Source organism: Halichoeres trimaculatus, unplaced genomic scaffold, assembly GCF_033239565.1.
Source record: "Halichoeres trimaculatus isolate MK-OKI-2021-1 unplaced genomic scaffold, fHalTri1.1 fHalTri1_scaffold_6, whole genome shotgun sequence".
Lineage (NCBI taxonomy): Eukaryota > Metazoa > Chordata > Actinopteri > Labriformes > Labridae > Halichoeres > Halichoeres trimaculatus.
The window spans coordinates 14,695,352-14,715,144 of NW_027437184.1; the positions used below are offsets into that span (position 1 = coordinate 14,695,352).

A 19,793-nucleotide genomic window follows, 5' to 3' on the forward strand; every position below is an offset into this window, starting at 1 on the left:
CTGGGGTCATCTATTGAAAGAAATAAGTTTTTATGTTTCAGGGTTTCTTGTTATTGAATGTGACTCAAAATTCAAACTTGCATGCAAGTAAATTTAAATTCATATACTAACCTATGTACTAACCTATACCATAGGTGATGATTTTTTTTTTATACAGGTAAAAGAGCAGAAATTCTCAAATATTTATCTCCTTCACTGTATGAAGGATTAAAAAAAGTGTTTTTACACTAATAAAACAAATAATAAACTTGTTTTATTATTTTTAATCACGTTAAAGCTCCTGTGAGGGACTTTTGGTCAGTGTCAATTTTGGTGTCCCCTGTGGACAAAGTTTTACAGCTCATTTGTTTTTTGTTTTTTATTTTTATTTTTGCTGATTTTGCCCTGTATATGTGTGTCATTCATTTTGTATCAATGCTGTTGTAAGGGTTAATTAACCCTGTAAAGCCTGACCCATCAAAAAATAGCCAGAAAATTTAAATATTTTTTAAACCGTGGTTATCATTAACAAAATCCACAAAAATATTGCTATATCAGTTTGTTTATCATTTAATTTTTGTATATTTGTCACATTAGGTGATTTGGCAACTTATAACTTTTTTTTGAAGTTTTTAGTTAGTATGCATTCTTTTATGCTGAAAAGACTCATTTGAAAACTGAGTAGCAATGTAGGTGTTATTCTTACGGCAAGGTCTTGAAAATTAGCAATGAATTTCCTAAAAAAAAAAAAAAAAGTGTGTATATGATTTCATTAGAGCAGCCATTTTGAAAAGGGTCAAAGTACAGTTTCAGCTGTAAAATGAGGGTAGTATATATTTTTATCAGGTTTTTAATAAATTTGCTAATCATGTCAATGAGATAGAGGTCTTTTAAACTCATGTACCAAATATGATATGTTCAGTGTAAAAGAGTCAAGGATGTCTCTTTAGCGTGCAGTTAATCAAACTCACCCTTAACTGAGATCGATCTTTTTACAAAAGAACTTTGTACAAACATCAACCCCCCACTAGTTGCAGGTTTTTCTGTTATGGCATTTGAAGAGACACCAGAATGAATTCCAGTCTGTTTCAGATCCACTTTAAATCTCCTTACATGTGCTTTAAGCACATTTTTAAACTTGTCATTTTCATGATATAACCTTTTCATAAATGCTTCACCCCAAATTTTTACGATTATGTGATACCACAGTTCAGTGAACATAAAGTATAACTCAGATCACAAATATACAACTCAGAACAAAGAGTGGTTGTGTTATATTTATTACCACAATAACACAACAATCTGAGCAACTACATATCATAACAGGAATATTTGAGTTTCTCTACTGGTCTAATAGCTCCTGAATAATACACAACAGAACCACAGTCCCAATATGGATACATTACTTCAAAGCTACACACAGAAACGACTGCACACAGTACTATACATCTCTTCACTACTCATGAGCATATCATAAACAGTTTACAACAACAGTTATGTGCATTTACATTGTGCTTCAGTCTCAGATTTAGGTTGAACAGCCCACAGTTCACCACCTGTGCTTAAGTGTTCTCTCTTTTTCAGAGTACATGTACTGTTTGCTACACATACACAAGGACTAACACACACAGACAGGCTGCAGGAACTGCTGGCAGCACGCAAGTGTTAACCAACATTTCTGCTCACGATAGCAGGCAAAAAACCTGACAGCCACTACATCCAGTACCACGAACAGCGCTTATATGTTTACAGACATCTATTCATCTACTCATAGATGGAAAATTTGAGTTTGGAAAAAGTTCAACGTGCTAGTTGGTTTCCAAAATCTGGGGGTAAGATCTTTAATCCATGAAAAAGGCTTTGTTGGAAATCATTTACACAATCATTCACTATGCATTATAGTTCAGCGTAGACAACTGTTAAAAGGTACTATAAGGGGTTTTTATGGTGTGCTGATTTTGAGGACTGCATTTCCCATGAGCACCATCACCTGCTGTTAGTTTCTTTCTCAAAGATTTGTAATTGTTGTGGTAGCTAATGAATGGAGGTGAATTTTCACATGCAGATCATTCGGGTCAAGTAAGGATTTGAAACTAATTATTCACTGCTACATAAGCATTCACCAGAAAAAAAAAAAGACTTCTGGGTACGAGCCAAGAATCAAATTGTCTCTTTTTGTCAAAAAATGCCACCTAAGCCAAAACATTAGGAATTGGTGTTAAGAAATAACCAATCTTATCACTGATGAAGTGGTGATGAAAAGGCATCAGGATCAGGGTGAGACTAGTTCAAAAACTCTTTACAGATAAAGTGAGGAGCTTATCTGCTGTATGGTTGCTTCTATGCACCATGTTTTACATCACTGCACCATTTATTGAAGTTTCTTAATATTTGGTCAGCAACAATTACCTTCGACTTTTATGTGTTGTGGGATACTTTGGAGGGGAATGATTTCAGACTGTCATAGAGCTGGGGAAAGATAAATTCAGTGATTTCACAAGACTGTAAGGAAATGATAATCAGTATTGTCTAATTTGAAGAACAGGTTAGTTTATTAATTTTCATCTGATATTAGTTTCTGTTTCTTAGCTTCTGTAGTCTTGAAGATAAAATTTTTGTAAGTCAGCTGTCATCATCTCTTGAAATGTTAAAGGACTCTTCAACATTTGGTGTTTTAAGCTTCTTACAATGACTGATGATTTCAAATGATCCTTCTGTCAACACTGAACAGTTTTGGTTGTATCACAGGAGACATTTCCGAATATATGTTTGGTTATGGATTTTTTTTTTCAGACAGGATAAAGCAGCACTGGAGTTTGTAAAGATTTTAGTTGGATTTGAAACTGCCAATCAAATTTGATCAAACCACACTCACACAATCTGTCAAACCAGAGTTTTTCTGTATCAGATGTTTAAGAGTTTTGACATGTAAATGTTCAGAGAAGTACCTTAGTTTTGTATCTCTTTGATAACTCATGAGAGGGGTTTCTTTGATTTCTGTCATTTGAAATGTTACAACATATCTAAGCCTCTGCTAACACAGAAATAACTTTTGTATAGTTGGAAAAGACCTGAGGCTAGGATCTCCTTTCTACTTTTAAAACTATATGTTAACATTCACAAACACAGATCTTACAATATCAGGGACGGACCACAGTTTATCTGTCAAATATTTGCCCTCACTCACAGGTGTTTCTGTACAGGTAGTACACATTTAAAGTTACGTGCTAAGATTTACTCCACAGAGACTGATGGTTCACAAAACAGCTATATTGGGATTTAACCCCTCAGAAACATTGAAAACCACTGATCATTACTCAAACCTCTGGATAAAGATTTACGCTGCCAGTAGCTGTTTCATTACAATGGACGGTTATCACACTTAAACATCTCCTCAGTATTGGAGGGTGATCGGTACACAGCTCTGCCAAACTGAGCTGAAACAGCCTTAGAAAAAGCCTGTCTGCTTCAATGAAATTCTCTCCATGAGCTCTCTGAAAAGCAGGCTCTATGCGATTTCTTTTCTGTTTCAAAAATGTTCGTCTTGAAAGGGGGACATGCTCTGCCTCCAGACCCCTTTCAGTTCTGACCTCTCATGGTTTTTCATGTCATAAGCAGGAGGGATTTCAAAGCGTTGAACAACACTGCGCCTGTGGTCGCCTGTTGTTGCTAAAACTTCCAAGTGGGCCCATGCTTGCAGAGCACCATGCTGAAAGCTGCCTACATGCCTCCCAGTGGGCATGTCACTGTTGCTACACCAGGCCAGTCTGCATGTGGACATGTAAAGGGGGGTACGGATGGTAGACCAGTGGAGGCTGGGCCTGTGTGATGAAGTAGCTGCTGTAAATCGGCTCTGTCACGTAAGGAGCCGGCTGGTAGAAACAGGTGACATTGGCCGTGTTGGGAATGGCGTTCTGCTCACCCAGAACCCTTAGAGCAAGAACTGTGATCATATTCAGTGTCTGCCTCCGCTCATGTCCCATCAAACACACCGTGCTCTCGTCTATCACGCGCCGTAGTGTCATCAGGTAATCGTACTTGCTTGCCTCCTCATTGCCAATAAAGTGGCACTGCAGGTAGGCTTCGATCTTTCGCTGCTGCTCACTCACGTCAGGAAAGTCAATGAAGAAACGGGAGCACATGTATCGCTCAAGGGATTTGATCTCTGTTTCACTGGTTGGTCTGAAGTTCCTAACCAGCAGGTCGCTGTATTTTAGCAAGCCCCCTCCACGGATCTCCTCTGGGCTGTGGGTGGCGATGAGGCGGTGGCGAAGGTGGTCCAAGGCTTGCTCAAAATCTCCGTACATACACTCTGCTTCAACGGTGATAGTGAAGTCCTCTGCCGGCCTTTCACATGAGTTTGTACCACAGCTTTTTAGACTATCTGCTAGCTGAGGTGTTAGCTGAGTGATATGACACTGTGAGGGTGTGTTTGTTGCATGCATTTGGCTTGGATTGGTCAAATCAGGAGGCTTCTTTGAGTGCTTTGGCTTTACAGTTTGTTCTACATTTTCCTTCAGGCCTGTCCCATCCTGGGACGTACCAGCCTGACTGTACTCTGGCATCATTACGTTCTCAGAGGTCTCTGACTTTGAGTCTGACATGTTTGTGCAATGAACTTGAATGGTCTCTTGTAAAGGCGGCTTTGGCTGAAGTGGTTTAGGTATTTCTATGGGTGGAAAGAACTGTGTCGTGAGATCTGACAAATCATTCAGCAAAGACCATTTTTCAGGCTTAGTAATCATCTTCCGTGACATTTTCCTTTGTAATTTTGGTGAGGGGCAATGCTCCGGGACTACGTCTTGGGATAAGCTGCAAGTTTTCTTAGCGGGAGGAGGGAAAGAACATTCAAGATGAGGATCCTGTACACTTGAGGTGCTTTCATTCCTACAGATTAGAGAGTCCACATTGAACTGAGGGATGTCGTCACTGAGAATTGTCCCCTGTGGAGCTGGATTTTCGGACTTCTTTGTAGTCACGGGAAGAGCAGCTTGAGGAGCAGAAAACTCTTCTGTGCTCTGCAGCTTGTGTAGGTCGTGTGTAATCAACGAATCCCTGACATCTGCAAATAAAGTTTTAGGGGTAGATACCAAAGGATTATCATTTTGAAACAGTCCTTTCTCTTCTCTAGTTTCTTCACATAACTCAAACACGATATCCTCCTCTGAGTGAGCACCATCCATCCCATCCACCTCCTCTTCCTGTAGTTGTAACTTCATGTTCTCTGCCTCTTGTGCTTCATGCTTTCCATCTACATTATCAGCCTCTTTCTCAAGCATCGGAACCTCTCCATTTGAGTGTGGATTTTCTCCACCAGTTGCTATTGCTGAGCCTTTTTCCGCTTCTACATCTGCAATGCTTGGTGGTTCTTGCTTTCTCTTCTCAGCCTCATTTTCAATTTTTGACAAATTCCCAGTGTTTGACACCATCTTTCCACACTGTCTCCTGTCAGTCTCCCAGTATGACTCCAGCATACGATCTAATATTATCTGGAAGGAATCCACGCTGAACTCAAACTGCCTCCGAAGAGAGCTGACGAACCTGAGCCCCACTGTTTTTGACCTGTTGTTAGAGAGCGAGATCAAGCTCCATCTGTCGTGTTCATTGAAGACTTTCACCATCTTATGCACATAGGCCTCCTTCATCGTCAAACAGGTGATCTTCCGTCTGTTGACGCCACAAGGGAGGAGATCTCGTAGACTACCCAGAACCACCTCCTTAATCACCTGGAGGTCCTCTTGCCTGGGTAGCTCTACTCCAAAAATGATGTCCAAGTCTCTGTAGCCAAGGCCGTTATCTCTCACCAAGACGTGGCTGGCAGTTGCACCATTGAGTCGTATATCTTTCACCTGAATGTCTCTCTCAATCAGACGTTCCTTCACAACTCGGATGATGTCTTTGGCTCTGACCTGCAGGGTGGGAAAGTTTCCCCGTCCATGAATGGGAATCACCTCAGTCAAAACTTTGTCAAGAGCTTGGACTTGCTCGAGGGTCAAGTTTTGGAGTCTCTTCTCTGTTTGAAGCTCAGTCATCCTCACCTGGGGAAGAGAAGTCTGACATTTGTACTATATTTTGGCTCATGTCACATATGAAGAACAATGGCAGATGAAAGCATTTTTACAAAGTATTGAGAGTTTTTTTTCCCTCTGTCATACATAATCTACTAACCTCATTATATCTGCTCTTTGCTTTGGAACATTGCATTATCCATGCCTGTGTATACATCATTTTCTCTCTTATTTGCCTTTACTTCCATCAAAGATTAAGCATTTACTCTGCTCCAATAAGTCTTAAATGCAAGTGCAATCAAACAAATTTTGATTCGCTTGATATGAGGTTTGAAAATCATTGTTCTGATTTTCTGCAACATTTGGCAGGAAAAACAGCCAACAAGTGAGTTCACATGACAGTGATGCATCTTGGTGGTTGGTCTGTGTGCTGGTCCAACACTAGATGGCAACAGTCAGCATCATAAGTCAGAGTGAACTCAACTGAATAGAAAGTTCTCAGCTAAGCAGGTGTGGTCTTTTTTCCCCTATCCTTATATGTATGAGAAAATATGAGGGCTGTCATATGATATTAACAGATACTTGCTTCAACCAGACAAAACCATATGAGAGCTTACTTGAGAGCCCCTCTTAAGATGCATGGTGAGATTTGTTTTAACAAGTCCACTTATATTTCTGACATCGCAAAATAAGCTTTCCCTGTATCTGGCCAGAGATATTTACAAGTCGCCATGTTGAATTTCCTCCATGATAATGTGTCCGTCTGTTGCTTACAGGTGACTCACCTGTCTTTTCTTCGCTGGCTGTCAGCTGCAGACACAAATCTGTTTTAAAGATCTTTTCGAGACAGGCTGAACCTGTCTGTATGTGTCAACTCCCTGCTTCTCTGTGTTGTCAGCTTATCATACCACACTATTCACATAATTATGTTCAAATTTCAGCTGCATGATGTCCATAAAAAAGAGCTGAAATTTGTGTTTATTCTTGCTCATACTGTGTTGAATTTATTTTTGCAGAGATAAGAAGGTGCATCATCATTAATGTACGCTGACTCACTCACCACTGTCATAGATTTAGCCTGTTGCCAGCGGGCTTTCAGGGACCTTCATTCTGTCACATTTAGAAAAACGTTTAGGTTTAGGGGTTACTTTGAGGTCCTCATATTGTTGTTAAACAGAAACACCTATAATTACTGATAGTAGAAAACACTCACTTGTTTTAAAATGCTTTTAATTACACATTTTGATACTCTAGTGAATTTAAGCATTAGCCAGTAGGAAGAAATCATTTACATGTTTGTCTAGGTGAAATTTAATTTAAGAATTGCAAGTACAATCCTCAATTTCTTCAGAACCTGGCAAATTATGGGAAGGTTACTGTCAGGTCACTGGATCTGTCAAGGACTTATCTGGGTAAAAGCTAAAGTTAATGTTTTTTTGTTTGTTTGGTTGTTTTGTAATAATTTCTCCAGAAATAAATATAATGTTGTCAAACAGGACTGATCAGGTGGCATAGATCACAGTATAACAGCTCAACATCTGTTGGGTTCACAGTATCAGACCAGCACACTACAGCCTCAGCCTGAGTCAACACTTTTAGTTGATCAGCGTAAATACAGTCAAAGGTGGTTTATCTCAGGCACGGGGAAGTATGGCCCACAGCAACCTCTAGTGAATCTCAGGGGTTACATCAGCTCGGTCCTGCAGCAGGACAGCTCTCCTGCCACTTGGCTTCTTTATAGATAAGACTATATGAGTCATACAGCCCCTGAATGAGGCATCACTCGTTGCCTCTCCTGGATGCATTCCCTGTGCGCACAGACGACACAAAATGCACCACTTATGATGGAAATTTGCATCAATCCGTGAAGAGAAATTTAATGATATTAGTCAGCAGCATGTGGATGGGAGTGATCTGGAGGAATACTTGGAATAAAAGAGTATATTTAAGCACTCCTGGGAACAAATTTTTGCTTTGCTGTTTTGCAACATTCATCTCACGTTGTTGTCTGAACTCAACATTGTGCCTATTTTTCAACTACAGTACCACTTGAGTGGATAATTTGCAGGACTAAATACAGGTCATAAGTTGACAGCCACTCTAAGTAAATGAACAGACATATTTTGACTGTAACTTGAGAAACACTCCGGACGGCTTAGAGTGTATTATGTTTTGCAAGAATACAAATCAGCTCAACAAATTGAAAAAAAAAACTCACCTCGTTTGCTGCTAAGTAAAATTGATGATAGAGCCTGAAGAGCACGGGATAAGAAAAAAGCAGATATCCAACAGGTTTTTTTTTTCTTAATTCGATCCCGTTAAAAGGTTGATGCCGAAGTTATCACGGACAGTTTCCTCTCAGCGCAGGAGCACTGTTTCCATGGTAATGAGGCGTCACGAAATTTACGGTAAATCACGACTCTCCGTTTCTCTTTAACTACAAACTGACAAACACTTGAGTTTGAAACAAACACAGCACCCTAGTGCCATCACAACGCATCTTGACAGTTTAATAAAGTTTGACTTTTATTGGAGGAGAACACCGATGTGTCAGGCTGAACTACAAGCGTGCTACCGCACTGCCGAGCTGTTGCGGGGTGAACATCACATCAGACGGAGTGAGTCATCCTCTCTCCCCGCCGTGATCCACACCGTAAATCTAATCATCAATCACCCACCTTCGCCGCCCACTTATCCGCCAGTGTAACGCCTCACACACTTTGTATGGATTACATTTACTTACCAAGAGGCGAAAAGGACACAAGGAGCAAAACACAGTCATAACGGTACATTATTCGAGTGTTAACGGTTAGTTTTTTTCTTTTCATTCACATTTTGCGCGGAGGAGGGAGGCGTCCGCTGCCTCGTGACGTCGAATGGAATACCGTTACCACGTGACAATGACGTAGTTCATATTTTGGTGAAACATCAGGAAGTGCGGAAGAAGACGAGCACCGAAACTCGATAGGCTGACAAGTTTTGCTTAAGTTAACTGTTTTTGACGCACTTTCGGTGAAATTGTGATTTTTTTTCATTTGTTGGATTTTCTTAGAATCATCTCAAGATGTCTTCAATGGAAAGTATCCTTTAAAACAGAGGAAGTGTTGAGGAAGGGACGAGAGACTGTAGTGTGAGTGCTTTAACCGAACATAACAACATGACGAACTGTTGGGGTTTTACGAGCGACGGATATGAACAGCTGTCTTAAATGTGTCAAATATTATCTGAATTCGCGAGTTATTACCCCAGGCATATTGTGGTAGGTTCGGACCGTCTTGAACCGTCAGAGCTGGGACCAAAGCTACGGAAGCTTGAATGCTAATGGCTGAAAATACCAAAAGAGTGACATTTTGTAATCTGAACCGAGTCGTTACGGTACTATGTAACGCTCTGAATAAGTAGAAGCGATCAAAGTAAGTCACTGTATGCTGTTTTCTTCCTACGATGCTGTCAGACGGTACACTTATAATGTTGGTATTCAACAAGTAAAAATTACGTAACCCTTCATTGCCACAGCCTTTATTATTAGGCCAAGCCCTGAGTTTATGTCATTGTCAGAAATTACACCGGACTGATGCAAAATATATGCATAATATTTTAGAATTAAACATATGTTAGGGAAATAAAATTAGAGAGTAAAGGTAGAAAACCAAGAATAGTAAGTCAACAACCTGGACACATGGGAGCCTTGGATAGAAATGGGGGAAGCATTTTTTCTGGTTATTGACTAAAATATGTTGTCATAGTTAACAATGTGAAAGATCACAATTTTAAGGGGTTAAAGGTTCACTTTTATCCCACCAAATAAGGTAATTTAGAGAAGAACTAAAGGATGTTGTTTTGATTTTAGGGATTCGACATCTATAAATTACGGGATGTTAACACAGCAGGATATAACACTTGTTTACACCTGTAGTCGTGACACATTGAAACGAGCAGGAAAAAAAGTGCAATATTTGAGTTGAACTATTTGAAGCATATATCATTGCTGAAATAAAAAGACATTTGTAATGACCTTTAACCTATTTTCCCACTGCCACAGCCTTTACACTCTTCTAGGAATATTCCGCGCAAGAGAATAGGCCATCAGAGGTTGCTGTTGTGTTCGTTTTTACTCTGTTTCTTTAACTTTATATCACAGAACATCTCTTCAATCTGAGGATCGCTGCCAAAGACCTCCATAGAAATTCAGTAAAATGTGACAAACAGGAAAAAGTAGAGAAGGCTAAAGTCAAGAAAGTAAGTCAGTGTTGTGGGGCGTTTACCTAGTAGCATATAAAGAATTTACCAGCCGATCTAGCTTCAGAAGATTTTTACAGGAGCACTTCATCTCTGTGATGTTTGTAGGCCATCCAAAAGGGGAATATGGAAGTGGCAAGGATCCATGCAGAGAATGCCATTAGACAAAAGAACCAGTCTCTGAACTTCCTGAGGATGAGTGCACGGGTTGATGCTGTATCCGCAAGGGTTCAGACTGCTGTTACTATGAACCAGGTACATTACCTTTTGGATAACTTCATGCTTTGTTAATCTTCAGTCTCTCAAGCTTAATGGTCTTCATTTTGTTTACGTTTTCTTTATTTTGTTTTTTTCTATGTCTCAGGTGACAAAATCTATGGCTGGAGTGGTGAAAGGAATGGATTCTGTACTCAAGTCTATGAACCTGGAAAAGGTGGAGTTTCATTTCATTATATCAGCTCCTAATGGTTTTTTAATAAAAAACACAATGCAGTTCCTCTGACTTATAACACAATTCCAATTGTTTCAACAGATTTCAGCTCTCATGGACAAATTCGAGCACCAGTTTGAAACTCTGGATGTTCAGACATCCCAGATGGAAGACACCATGAGTAGTACAACAACACTCACAACACCACAGGTACGCTGTTTACCTGGTGTTATTTGACATTCTTTAAAAATGAAATCATTCATTGATTTTAAATATAATATATTTCAGAACCAAGTGGACTCCCTGATGCATGAAATGGCAGATGAAGCAGGGTAACTTATTTACCTTATATCTCAACATTTTCAGTGTAAATATTTTCAGTGTTGTAATTTTTTGTTTTGGTTTTGATAGACTCCATTCTGGTAAAATTTCCAAGAGTGCAATTTTTGTATAGTGTAAACAATATATTTTGTTTTTGTTTGTAAAGTAAAGTTGTACCTGTGTGTATTATGTTTAGATTGGACCTGAACATGGAGCTCCCCCAGGGACAGACAGGATCAGTGGGTACCAGTGTGGCCTCCGCAGAACAGGTACACTTTTTATGTTATTAAAATCTGATACAGTTGAAATGGTAAACAACATCTCTGTAGAAGATTTCTTAATGCAAATGAAGTTTTCCTCAATTAAAAAGACAAAAAGAAAATGTACTTCCAGCAGAAATTAGTTTGGGTTCACATAAAACAATGACCCCAAAAATGTGTCAGATCAAACATGTTCTGTGTTAAAAAGTCAAATGGATTCTGATCTTTTCCTCATCTAATTGCTGGTTTCCATTTCTCTTGAACACAGGATGAACTGTCCCAAAGGCTCGCCAGACTCAGAGATCAAATGTAAAGGACGACTGCAGAGGGGCTGAAACACTACCTGAATATTCCTCTCAGACATCCTTTATTTTGTATGATGTCTTTTCTCTTCTTTACATCTCAAATGTATCATGTCTTTCCAGAGGCCTCTGTTCACACTGTGTCAATTATAAACATTTGGTACCTTGTTTTGCAAACTAACACAAGCGATGGTGATGACAAAGTTCTGTTTTTTTTTTCAAGTAAAAGCATTTACCAATGAGGAAGGTCAATTATAATTATTGTTAAATATGTGAGGACACCATAAATATGATCTGAAATAATGAAGCATGGCAGTCATAAGTCTGTATTTGAAGATTATTCATTTACTCAATGACTTTGACTGTATAAGCTGAGTACTGGTTAATGTGAACATCACTGCAGAAACATGTATGCCTTTTCTCCTCAGAGAGTGACAGACCTCCCACTTTACTGTTGAGCTGACTTTTGTTGATTCTCAGTGTGTTTCTGATAAATATTCTAAGAAGATACTTGATGACTGGCTTGTATATTTGCCTGATTGTCAGTATTTTCACTTATCATTTGGGAAGGGGTTGCAGTTGAGGGGTTTCATTCAATAAGAAAATAAATCTTTATAATACTTTTATCTCTGCCTTTTTGTTGATGAATTAATTGATCATTCTCACTTAATCTACACTCATCTGGTTCATATGTTATCACAGCAGTTTTTAACAGGACATCAAAACAAAGCCATAACTGAGGCTTAGTGTGTTCTCGAAAGTGTATTTTTTATTGAGTTTGATGAGGTGTCTGGGGTGGGCAGACAGTGAGATGCCTCCTTTATCAATGTAATGTTGTTACCAATACTTGTGCAAATATTTATGCCATGTGTCTGATGGAAATCCTAAGAGGAGAGGATGCTAAAGTGTGTCCAGAACATTAAATGAAAGAAATAAGTTATATTATCACATGAAAATGGCTTTTCCTCTCCGAGAGTTTTAGTTTCAAATGCTGTTCATTTCCAACCATTTCATCTTTAGTGGCTTCTCTCATTTACTTGTCAATGCAAAGGAAATAAGGATACAAGTCACCCTCTCTGTCTGATGCTGCTGCTTTGTTCCACCTGCCAATCTTAGCCCCCTTCAGAGGGAACTGCTTATTTCTGACAGACATTACTTTATGCTTCACTTCATGCACATGAAATCAGAAGTCATTCACCACAGTGGGCTCATATCTTACTGCTCCTCAGGTGCACCATGCAGCTGTAATGGATGCTCTTTTGATGCCATCCAACTAAAAATAAAAGGGACTGTAGGCGCTTTTAAGTGATGTTGAAAAAGTCTCAGTTCTTGATATACGCTGGTCATAATCTACAGTTTCACATGAGATTATCAGCCCCCAAAAAGGTTATTTCTAAATGCTATATCTCAGCTTCCTGACCAGGTCGGACATAATTGATAATTGGCACTTGTTCCCATGACAATGCCACATCAGCCCAAATTAGTTTAGTAGTGAGAGGAGAGATCTGTGGTTTTTCTCTGCTGAAAACAATTTTTTTGATTCATTTTATAGCCAACACAAAAAGGAAAATAGACAGAAGAGCAGAAGCAAGTGAAACAGAGTTTAAATAGTCTATTATTATGAGTAAGCGGTTAGTTCATTCCAAACCATATGCAGAAGTTAAACTGCTCGAAGTTAAGGGTCCATCAAGAAAAAAAGAGTAAGGTTACTTTTGCTTTACATGGTAGATGAGCACTGGCAGGACGTAACAAGGATTTTCTGAAAGTACAAGTTAAGGACACTTAACAGACCACTGGGCTGTAAGTAGGGCAAAATATAGCTGGCTATGACAGAACTGAGTTTACAAAGTTAGGTAAATGTTAACAAAAGTGTTACCTCATCACTTTGTGTCCCGTAACAATGCAAAGTAGTATCAAAAAGAAAATCTATTATCCATTTATTTGCTCTATAAGTCCTGACATTGGGTGCAAGTGCTCATGGGAGACAGAGTCTTTATCCAGGAAAAACACGCTTTTCTTGAGGACCCCCAAAATGATCATGGCCTCTTTTAATGCAATACACAGAAGTTACACTGATGCTGGAAAATTTATTTTTGGGTCCTTTTTCGCCATTATCTAGATTCCCCTTTTCTGTGATGATGTGCTGCAAGCTGCTGCCGACTGCCCTCCAACTATTTTAGTCATCAGATATGCATTTACACAGCAACACCTGAAACTTTCAGGGCTGATATGACGCTATAATACCAAACTAGAAAAGCACTTTCTGAAGAATTTGCGCTGGGAATGTATCTTCAATCCCTTAAAAAAGAAAAAAAAAAACAAACAAACAAAAAAAACAGTATTACTACGATAAATTGATTTCCCCCCACTTTTCTGGTTACATTCACTACTATAAGTGGCTGTCTCCGGTTCGGTATAGCGCATTAAAAAGAAAACGAGTACTGACTGTATTAAAAGGAAGGGGAAGGAAATTGGACACCCTCCATGGCTGCTTACTGACCCCTGGTGGTCATTAAAGAGTACAGCATATCTGGTGGTTTTGAGCTATATCATACTGTGTATGAGATGTGTAAATTGGTAGTTTGAATGAGAAATGGATTATTTAGAAATTGTTCTTAAAAGCCCTTCCTATCCCAAACCGTGTTCCGCCAAATATTGAAATAAGGGTCATTTTCTGTCCTGTAGCTTGTGCTGTTTACCTCTTCTGCCTTTTCTTATCTTTTATAGTCTGTTTTGTCCACAGATGATTGTGTGATTGGAGCACTATTCATGGCACCTACGTGCTTGTACCTAGGGCTAACGCCAATGACAGGCCGTTCACTGACCTATAAGTATCAAGTATCAATCGGTCACATACACTAATGGTAACATTCAAATGTATGTGATTATTCTGTGTTATTAAAATTCTTTTAAATAGGCTAGAATGGGGTTAAAAAGACAAATGATGTTATTACTACTATTAGTACTGTACTGGTTTTGTTATTACTATATCAATATTATTAAATGTAGATTATAGACAAGGCTATAAATAATGATGATGATAAAGCCTTATGGCGTTAACATCTACATTTAATAGATATAATTTGTTCGATTCAACATTGGACATATTGTAAAAAATGATACTACATATTCTGAAACATAAATAAAGGGGGGAAAGATGAGTGATATAAATTGTAAACGCCGACTGTAAGACAAAACACAGGGCAAACACCCATTAGGTCTCCTCATGTGACTTCGTCGTAAACAGGAAGCAGCTGATCTTGACTTCACTGCCTGTTTCTACCGACCAATGTATAGTACAACGATATCCTCGAGAAACAGAGACTGTGTTTTGGAGCTGCTTGAGTTTTAACTCCTGTTTTAGCCTTCTGGGGTAAGCAAACAATAACCTATCCAACATTAGCTTAGCTAGCTCCGCTAAGCTACCTGATATCTATCTGGACAGCCTATCGTGCTAGCTAGCTTAGCATTAGCATATGTATTTATCCGACAAAAAAATTGTTTTAGTGAAGCTTGTAAACGGTGTTAATGTTATTGTGATGCTGTTAAAAGAACAGTGTGTGATAAGCGTTTGATCTGTCTTTTTGTAAGTCAATAATCATGTCTTCTAAATCACTTTCTAACCTATCATGTGACAGCTAGGTGAAAATATTTGTGTTTGTTCAGCAGCCGAAGGCGAGGAAGAGGAGAGCTGCTGCGGACACACACTTAAGTCATCTGACTTGCAGCTCAGAGAAATATTCCACATCGTGTCTGCAAAGGGGGGATGTCAAGCACAGCAATGAAGAAAAAGGTAAATCGGAGGCTAATCCTTTTCGCTTTACAGTCAAGCAGTGATGTGAGTCCACACTGTGTTTTAGATGAGTACGGGGGTAACTTTAACATGACGTGACGCCAAAAATCACAATTATACACCTCAGCTGTTAATTGTTTTCTTTCTTTTTTTTTTTTTACGTAAAAAAAAACTTTAAACTTAAGACATTAGTTCATCCAAACGCAACAAACTAGACTTAAAGCTTTGCATCAGGGAATCCCTCACTCCACACCTCCCCATTATTTCTTTCTCTAACTCACCAAAATTATTTAAATAATATACAAGAGAATTTACCTTCATAATTATATAGCTTGTAAGACATGTTTTGCTTTTTTAGAGTGATTCTGAGACTTTTTACAGCAGGGATATTTTAATGGAGTTGTCTTTGAGTTTTTTCCGCAAAGTTTTAATTTTTCTTCCAATAATAAAAAAAACCCACAACAAACACTTATGTTTATCAGTCATACATAATATTCAGATTTTGGCCTTTTACAAAGAGTTTGCCTGAAGTTCTGAGGTTATCCTCTTCTTCACAGCCATTAAGCTGTTTGGTGTACTGGTTATTAGGGCCAAGAGAGTGACCTGGTTACTTTCACAGCATTACTAATACCAAAAGTAAATTTACTGCCTTCATGATGGTTTTGTATCACTATTTACTAAAATAGAAGAATGACATGACTTTCCTTTACAACGCAACATTATTTCATTGCTGCGTGTCAATGTTAATTTTGTAAGAAGAAGGTTTTAACCTGGAGTATTCACACTTTCAGGTATTACTGATGGGGAAAAGTGGGTCTGGAAAGACCAGTATGAGATCAATCATCTTTGCCAACTACATAGCTCGAGACACACGCCGCCTTGGAGCTACAAGTAAGAGTACTTTCAAAACAGGTGCTACATAAATATAACAGTTCAGAGGTTGCTTTGCCTTTAACCTGATCTGTGATTTGTTTCCTGTTGATTGTAGTTGATGTGGAGCACTCCCATGTTCGATTTCTTGGCAATCTGGTTTTAAACCTATGGGACTGTGGAGGGTAAAGTACACTCATTCATAATTTGTCAACATCTGACCAGCTTTAACAATTCACATTTTTTACTCCAAGCCCAACTGAAAAAACGGTTCTGTGCTCTCTCTGACCCTCAGACAGGACACATTCATGGAGAACTACTTCACCAGCCAGAGGGACAACATTTTCAGAAACGTAGAGGTGCTTATTTACGTCTTCGACGTTGAAAGCCGAGAGCTGGAGAAAGATATGCACTACTACCAGTCATGTCTGGAGGCCATCCTGCAGAACTCCCCTGATGCTAAAGTCTTCTGCCTTGTTCACAAAATGGATCTGGTGCAGGAGGACCAGAGAGATTTGGTGAGCGTAATCTTTTTAGGTGTCTCCCTCCCAGAACATACATGACATGAAGTCACTGGCATTCTTGAGTCAGATTTAAAAAGTGCGTGTCATACATCTTAACCAGATTTACCACTTATATCTAGTCTTAACATTGCATAATAATGATGAACTTAACCATCCATCTGACTGTTTTACAGATCTTTAAAGAGCGAGAAGAAGATCTGAAGAGACTGTCCAGACCTCTGGCCTGCACATGCTTCAGGACATCAATCTGGGATGAAACCCTCTACAAGGTTGTAATATAAAACTGTTTATGTAGTTTTTTTTTTCTTTTCAAACAAAGTCAACTCTATAGAAAAAAAACAACATTTTTCAATGTCTCTGCAGGCCTGGTCGAGTATTGTGTACCAGCTCATCCCAAATGTCCAACAGCTTGAAACGAACCTGAGAAATTTTGCACAGATCATAGAGGCAGATGAAGTTCTTCTATTTGAGAGAGCCACCTTCCTGGTGAGAGCAGCCACTCCTCTCTAAAGTTCCTCTGTTCCACTGTCCAGACAGTTAATTCAACTCTGTCATTACAGTTTAATTCATGCTGTTTTTTCTTTGATTCCTGAAATGTAGGTGATCTCCCACTATCAGTGCAAAGAGCAGCGTGATGCTCATCGCTTTGAAAAGATCAGTAACATTATCAAACAGTTCAAACTCAGCTGTAGGTAAGTTCAGTAGGCAAAAACACACCACAAGCTCTGTTCAAGTTCAAAGACTTTTGTCTAAGTTTTTATACTTTTTACTATTATTGTTCTAGTAAACTTGCAGCCTCTTTCCAAAGCATGGAAGTGAGGAACTCCAACTTTGCCGCCTTCATTGACGTTTTCACCTCCAACACATATGTCATGGTCATCATGTCAGACCCCTCTATCCGTAAGTAGTGAAAAATATATTTCTATACAGTGAATGCACTGAGAAAAATAAACTGGGGAGAAGACCCAACAAACACTCACAGGATGAAATCATGAGGGAATGTTACAAAAAAGAGCTCAATGCATCTTTCTTATTGCAAAACACTGTTTTCCTCTCTACTTATGCAATTATCCATTTGCTTATTCTGGCTTTTGTTTCTTTAATGATAACAGTTGTCTGCATCTTTATTTTTCCTTCCTTTAGCATCTGCCGCCACTCTCATCAACATCCGCAATGCTAGGAAACACTTTGAGAAGTTGGAGCGAGTGGATGGGCCCAAGCACAGTCTGCACATGCGAATGCGTTAGCCTGTGCATCTTTGGCAACGGATCCTCTCAGCCAATCAGTCCTCAGACCACATGTTGCGGTCTTTCAGCTCTGATTCTTCTGAGCAGCCCTGCACTGTTTCTTCTATGTCTTCACATTCAATCACAGTTTATCTCTGGGCAGGAATCACTTTCTTTTCTCTTTTTTTTTGTCAAATTTCTACAGTGATCAGAAGTTTCTTGAACAGTAACACAGTCTGTTGAATATTTGCCACAACCTGATGCATTGAAGTAAGAGTGAACAGTCATGTTTTTTATAGAAGGAGCTACCTTTGCTGTCACATTTTTGTCCTACACAGTGGGCTCACAGGCTCTGTGCATTGAATCTGTGATCAGGAGATGTAAATCTCCAAGTGATGAGTGGCAGATACTATTTGATTTTCAAATGCAGAAACTGTTAAAATTTGAATGGATAAAAAATATAGTTATATTCAGAAAAATATCATTGTTTCATGTTTTTATTCTGCAACTTGAAAAATATTCCTTGAAAAGCATTCATCTGAGAGGTGTACAGTGCAAAGACAGATAAATGCTTTCATCCTGGATGAACAGTTGAGGTCAGAGCGGGTAGATGTCAATGACCATGCGGCCATTTGACACTCTGGACCAGTTGTCCTGTACACGTGACATGCAGTGGCAGATGTGTGTGAGAGTGAGGTGGGGGAGGGAAACCGGTTCAATGCACCTGTTTGGCAAATAACATGGAAATGAAAGCAACATTCGGAGATTAAACGGTATAGTAAGAAGCACAACACTTTCTTTTCAGAGAATGAAAGGTAACAAACAGTGGAGTTAAACTTTTTAAGTTAATCTACTTGTACTCAAATAACAACCCTAAGTCCCTTGGAAAATGTCTGTAAAACCAAAGTTTCTCTCTTCAGTATTCATGAGATGGAAATTTTTTATTAGTTAAGTTTTTGGCTAACTAATACCAGGTGTTTAATAGGAGAAGACACACAGGCGAACCTGATTTAACATGACCATATCGGTAGAGTTTTTGATGATCTTAATAGATGATGACTACTGTGCATGCTTCCTTTACACTGCATACTCTACCCATCCAAGGGGGCATGCAGGGTTCTTTTTTTTCAGGCTTGGGGGCATCATTGGATCCTCCCCCCTGAGTACACTCCTGCACATTTAACTTCAAACTTTAGTGTTTCTAAAGCTGGAGTTTGAAAAAAAAGTTGTAATATTGGGATATACAGGGATATGAATTTAAATGTGAACCATTTTTGTGATAATCTTAACATGGTAGGATCATAACAAACACATGCTGCTAGCCATCTGAGAGCTGTTCTTCCAGCAAATATCCAACACCTTAGCTGTGTTTTTAGGATTTTGAAGTGTTCTTGACACGTGAAGTTCAAAAACAAAATCTTTGAATATTTATAGTGCAAATGGGGTGTTTTAAAAGTGTGTGCTGTGTGTAAATGTGACACAGTTTTGAATTTAAACAGGAGGTGGATAGCACTGTCTGCACTTACTGTTTCTGATCCTAGCCACAGCCGCTGCTACAGAGAAGACCTGCCAGAAGGTTTCTGTAGTTCACCTACGGCTCGCTTTCACTCAGTAAGTTGAAAGACTTTTACTCTGTTATTTTCTGTCTTAACATTTCCAACAGAGTAACCATTTTCTATGGGAAATCATGATGGTTAACTAGGGTATTGGCAGGCTAATGAGTTAGCCAGAGGCTAAGGCTGTACAGCTATATCTTCATTACTGTTCTCCTAACCTGTTGCTAATCTTTAGCTCCAAACTCTGTAAGCAAATATGGACTCCTTAGGCACAACAACCTTTAT

General features: G+C 39.0%; 3 protein-coding genes across 4 annotated transcripts; 2 read left to right on the top strand and 1 right to left on the bottom strand.

Annotated features, from left to right (window-relative positions):
- Positions 1-1,270: 1,270 nt before the first annotated feature.
- LOC141791561 (terminal nucleotidyltransferase 5D-like) lies at positions 1,271-8,840 on the bottom strand. The gene is made up of 2 exons (XM_074672123.1): positions 8,206-8,840; positions 1,271-6,017 (listed from the first exon to the last, which is right to left on the bottom strand). Exon 2 carries the CDS (start codon positions 6,009-6,011, stop codon positions 3,732-3,734), a length of 2,280 nt encoding a protein of 759 aa, XP_074528224.1. The 5' UTR covers positions 6,012-6,017; positions 8,206-8,840; the 3' UTR covers positions 1,271-3,731.
- Positions 8,841-8,884: 44 nt separating this feature from the next.
- Positions 8,885-12,165, top strand: chmp1b (charged multivesicular body protein 1B). Its single transcript, XM_074672124.1, has 8 exons — positions 8,885-9,067; positions 10,129-10,226; positions 10,335-10,481; positions 10,591-10,659; positions 10,759-10,866; positions 10,945-10,988; positions 11,174-11,246; positions 11,506-12,165. The coding sequence occupies exons 1-8, from the start codon at positions 9,052-9,054 to the stop codon at positions 11,548-11,550; spliced, it is 600 nt and encodes a 199-aa protein (XP_074528225.1). The 5' UTR covers positions 8,885-9,051; the 3' UTR covers positions 11,551-12,165.
- Positions 12,166-14,736: 2,571 nt separating this feature from the next.
- Positions 14,737-18,433, top strand: rraga (Ras-related GTP binding A). 2 transcript variants are annotated; one of them, XM_074672189.1, is made up of 10 exons: positions 14,737-14,912; positions 15,206-15,332; positions 16,124-16,223; positions 16,321-16,387; positions 16,498-16,720; positions 16,900-16,995; positions 17,090-17,212; positions 17,327-17,418; positions 17,511-17,626; positions 17,870-18,433. In XM_074672189.1, exons 2-10 carry the CDS (start codon positions 15,306-15,308, stop codon positions 17,971-17,973), a joined length of 948 nt encoding a protein of 315 aa, XP_074528290.1. In that variant the 5' UTR covers positions 14,737-14,912; positions 15,206-15,305; the 3' UTR covers positions 17,974-18,433. The 2 variants fall into 2 exon arrangements, with proteins under 2 accessions (XP_074528290.1, XP_074528291.1); XM_074672190.1 differs by having other exon boundaries at positions 15,209-15,332.
- The last annotated feature ends 1,360 nt before the right edge of the window (positions 18,434-19,793 follow it).

Excerpts from the sequence above, each read along its gene's own strand:
- LOC141791561 (XM_074672123.1), bottom strand. The coding sequence starts at position 6,011 with ATGACTGAGCTTCAAACAGAGAAGAGACTCCAAAACTTGACCCTCGAG.
- chmp1b (XM_074672124.1), top strand. Across the intron at positions 10,867-10,944 it reads CAACACTCACAACACCACAG|AACCAAGTGGACTCCCTGAT; the intron begins GTACGCTGTTTA and ends AATATATTTCAG. Across the intron at positions 10,989-11,173 it reads GAAATGGCAGATGAAGCAGG|ATTGGACCTGAACATGGAGC; the intron begins GTAACTTATTTA and ends TATTATGTTTAG.
- rraga (XM_074672189.1), top strand. The coding sequence starts at position 15,306 with ATGTCAAGCACAGCAATGAAGAAAAAG. Across the intron at positions 15,333-16,123 it reads GCACAGCAATGAAGAAAAAG|GTATTACTGATGGGGAAAAG; the intron begins GTAAATCGGAGG and ends TCACACTTTCAG. Across the intron at positions 16,721-16,899 it reads AGGAGGACCAGAGAGATTTG|ATCTTTAAAGAGCGAGAAGA; the intron begins GTGAGCGTAATC and ends ACTGTTTTACAG.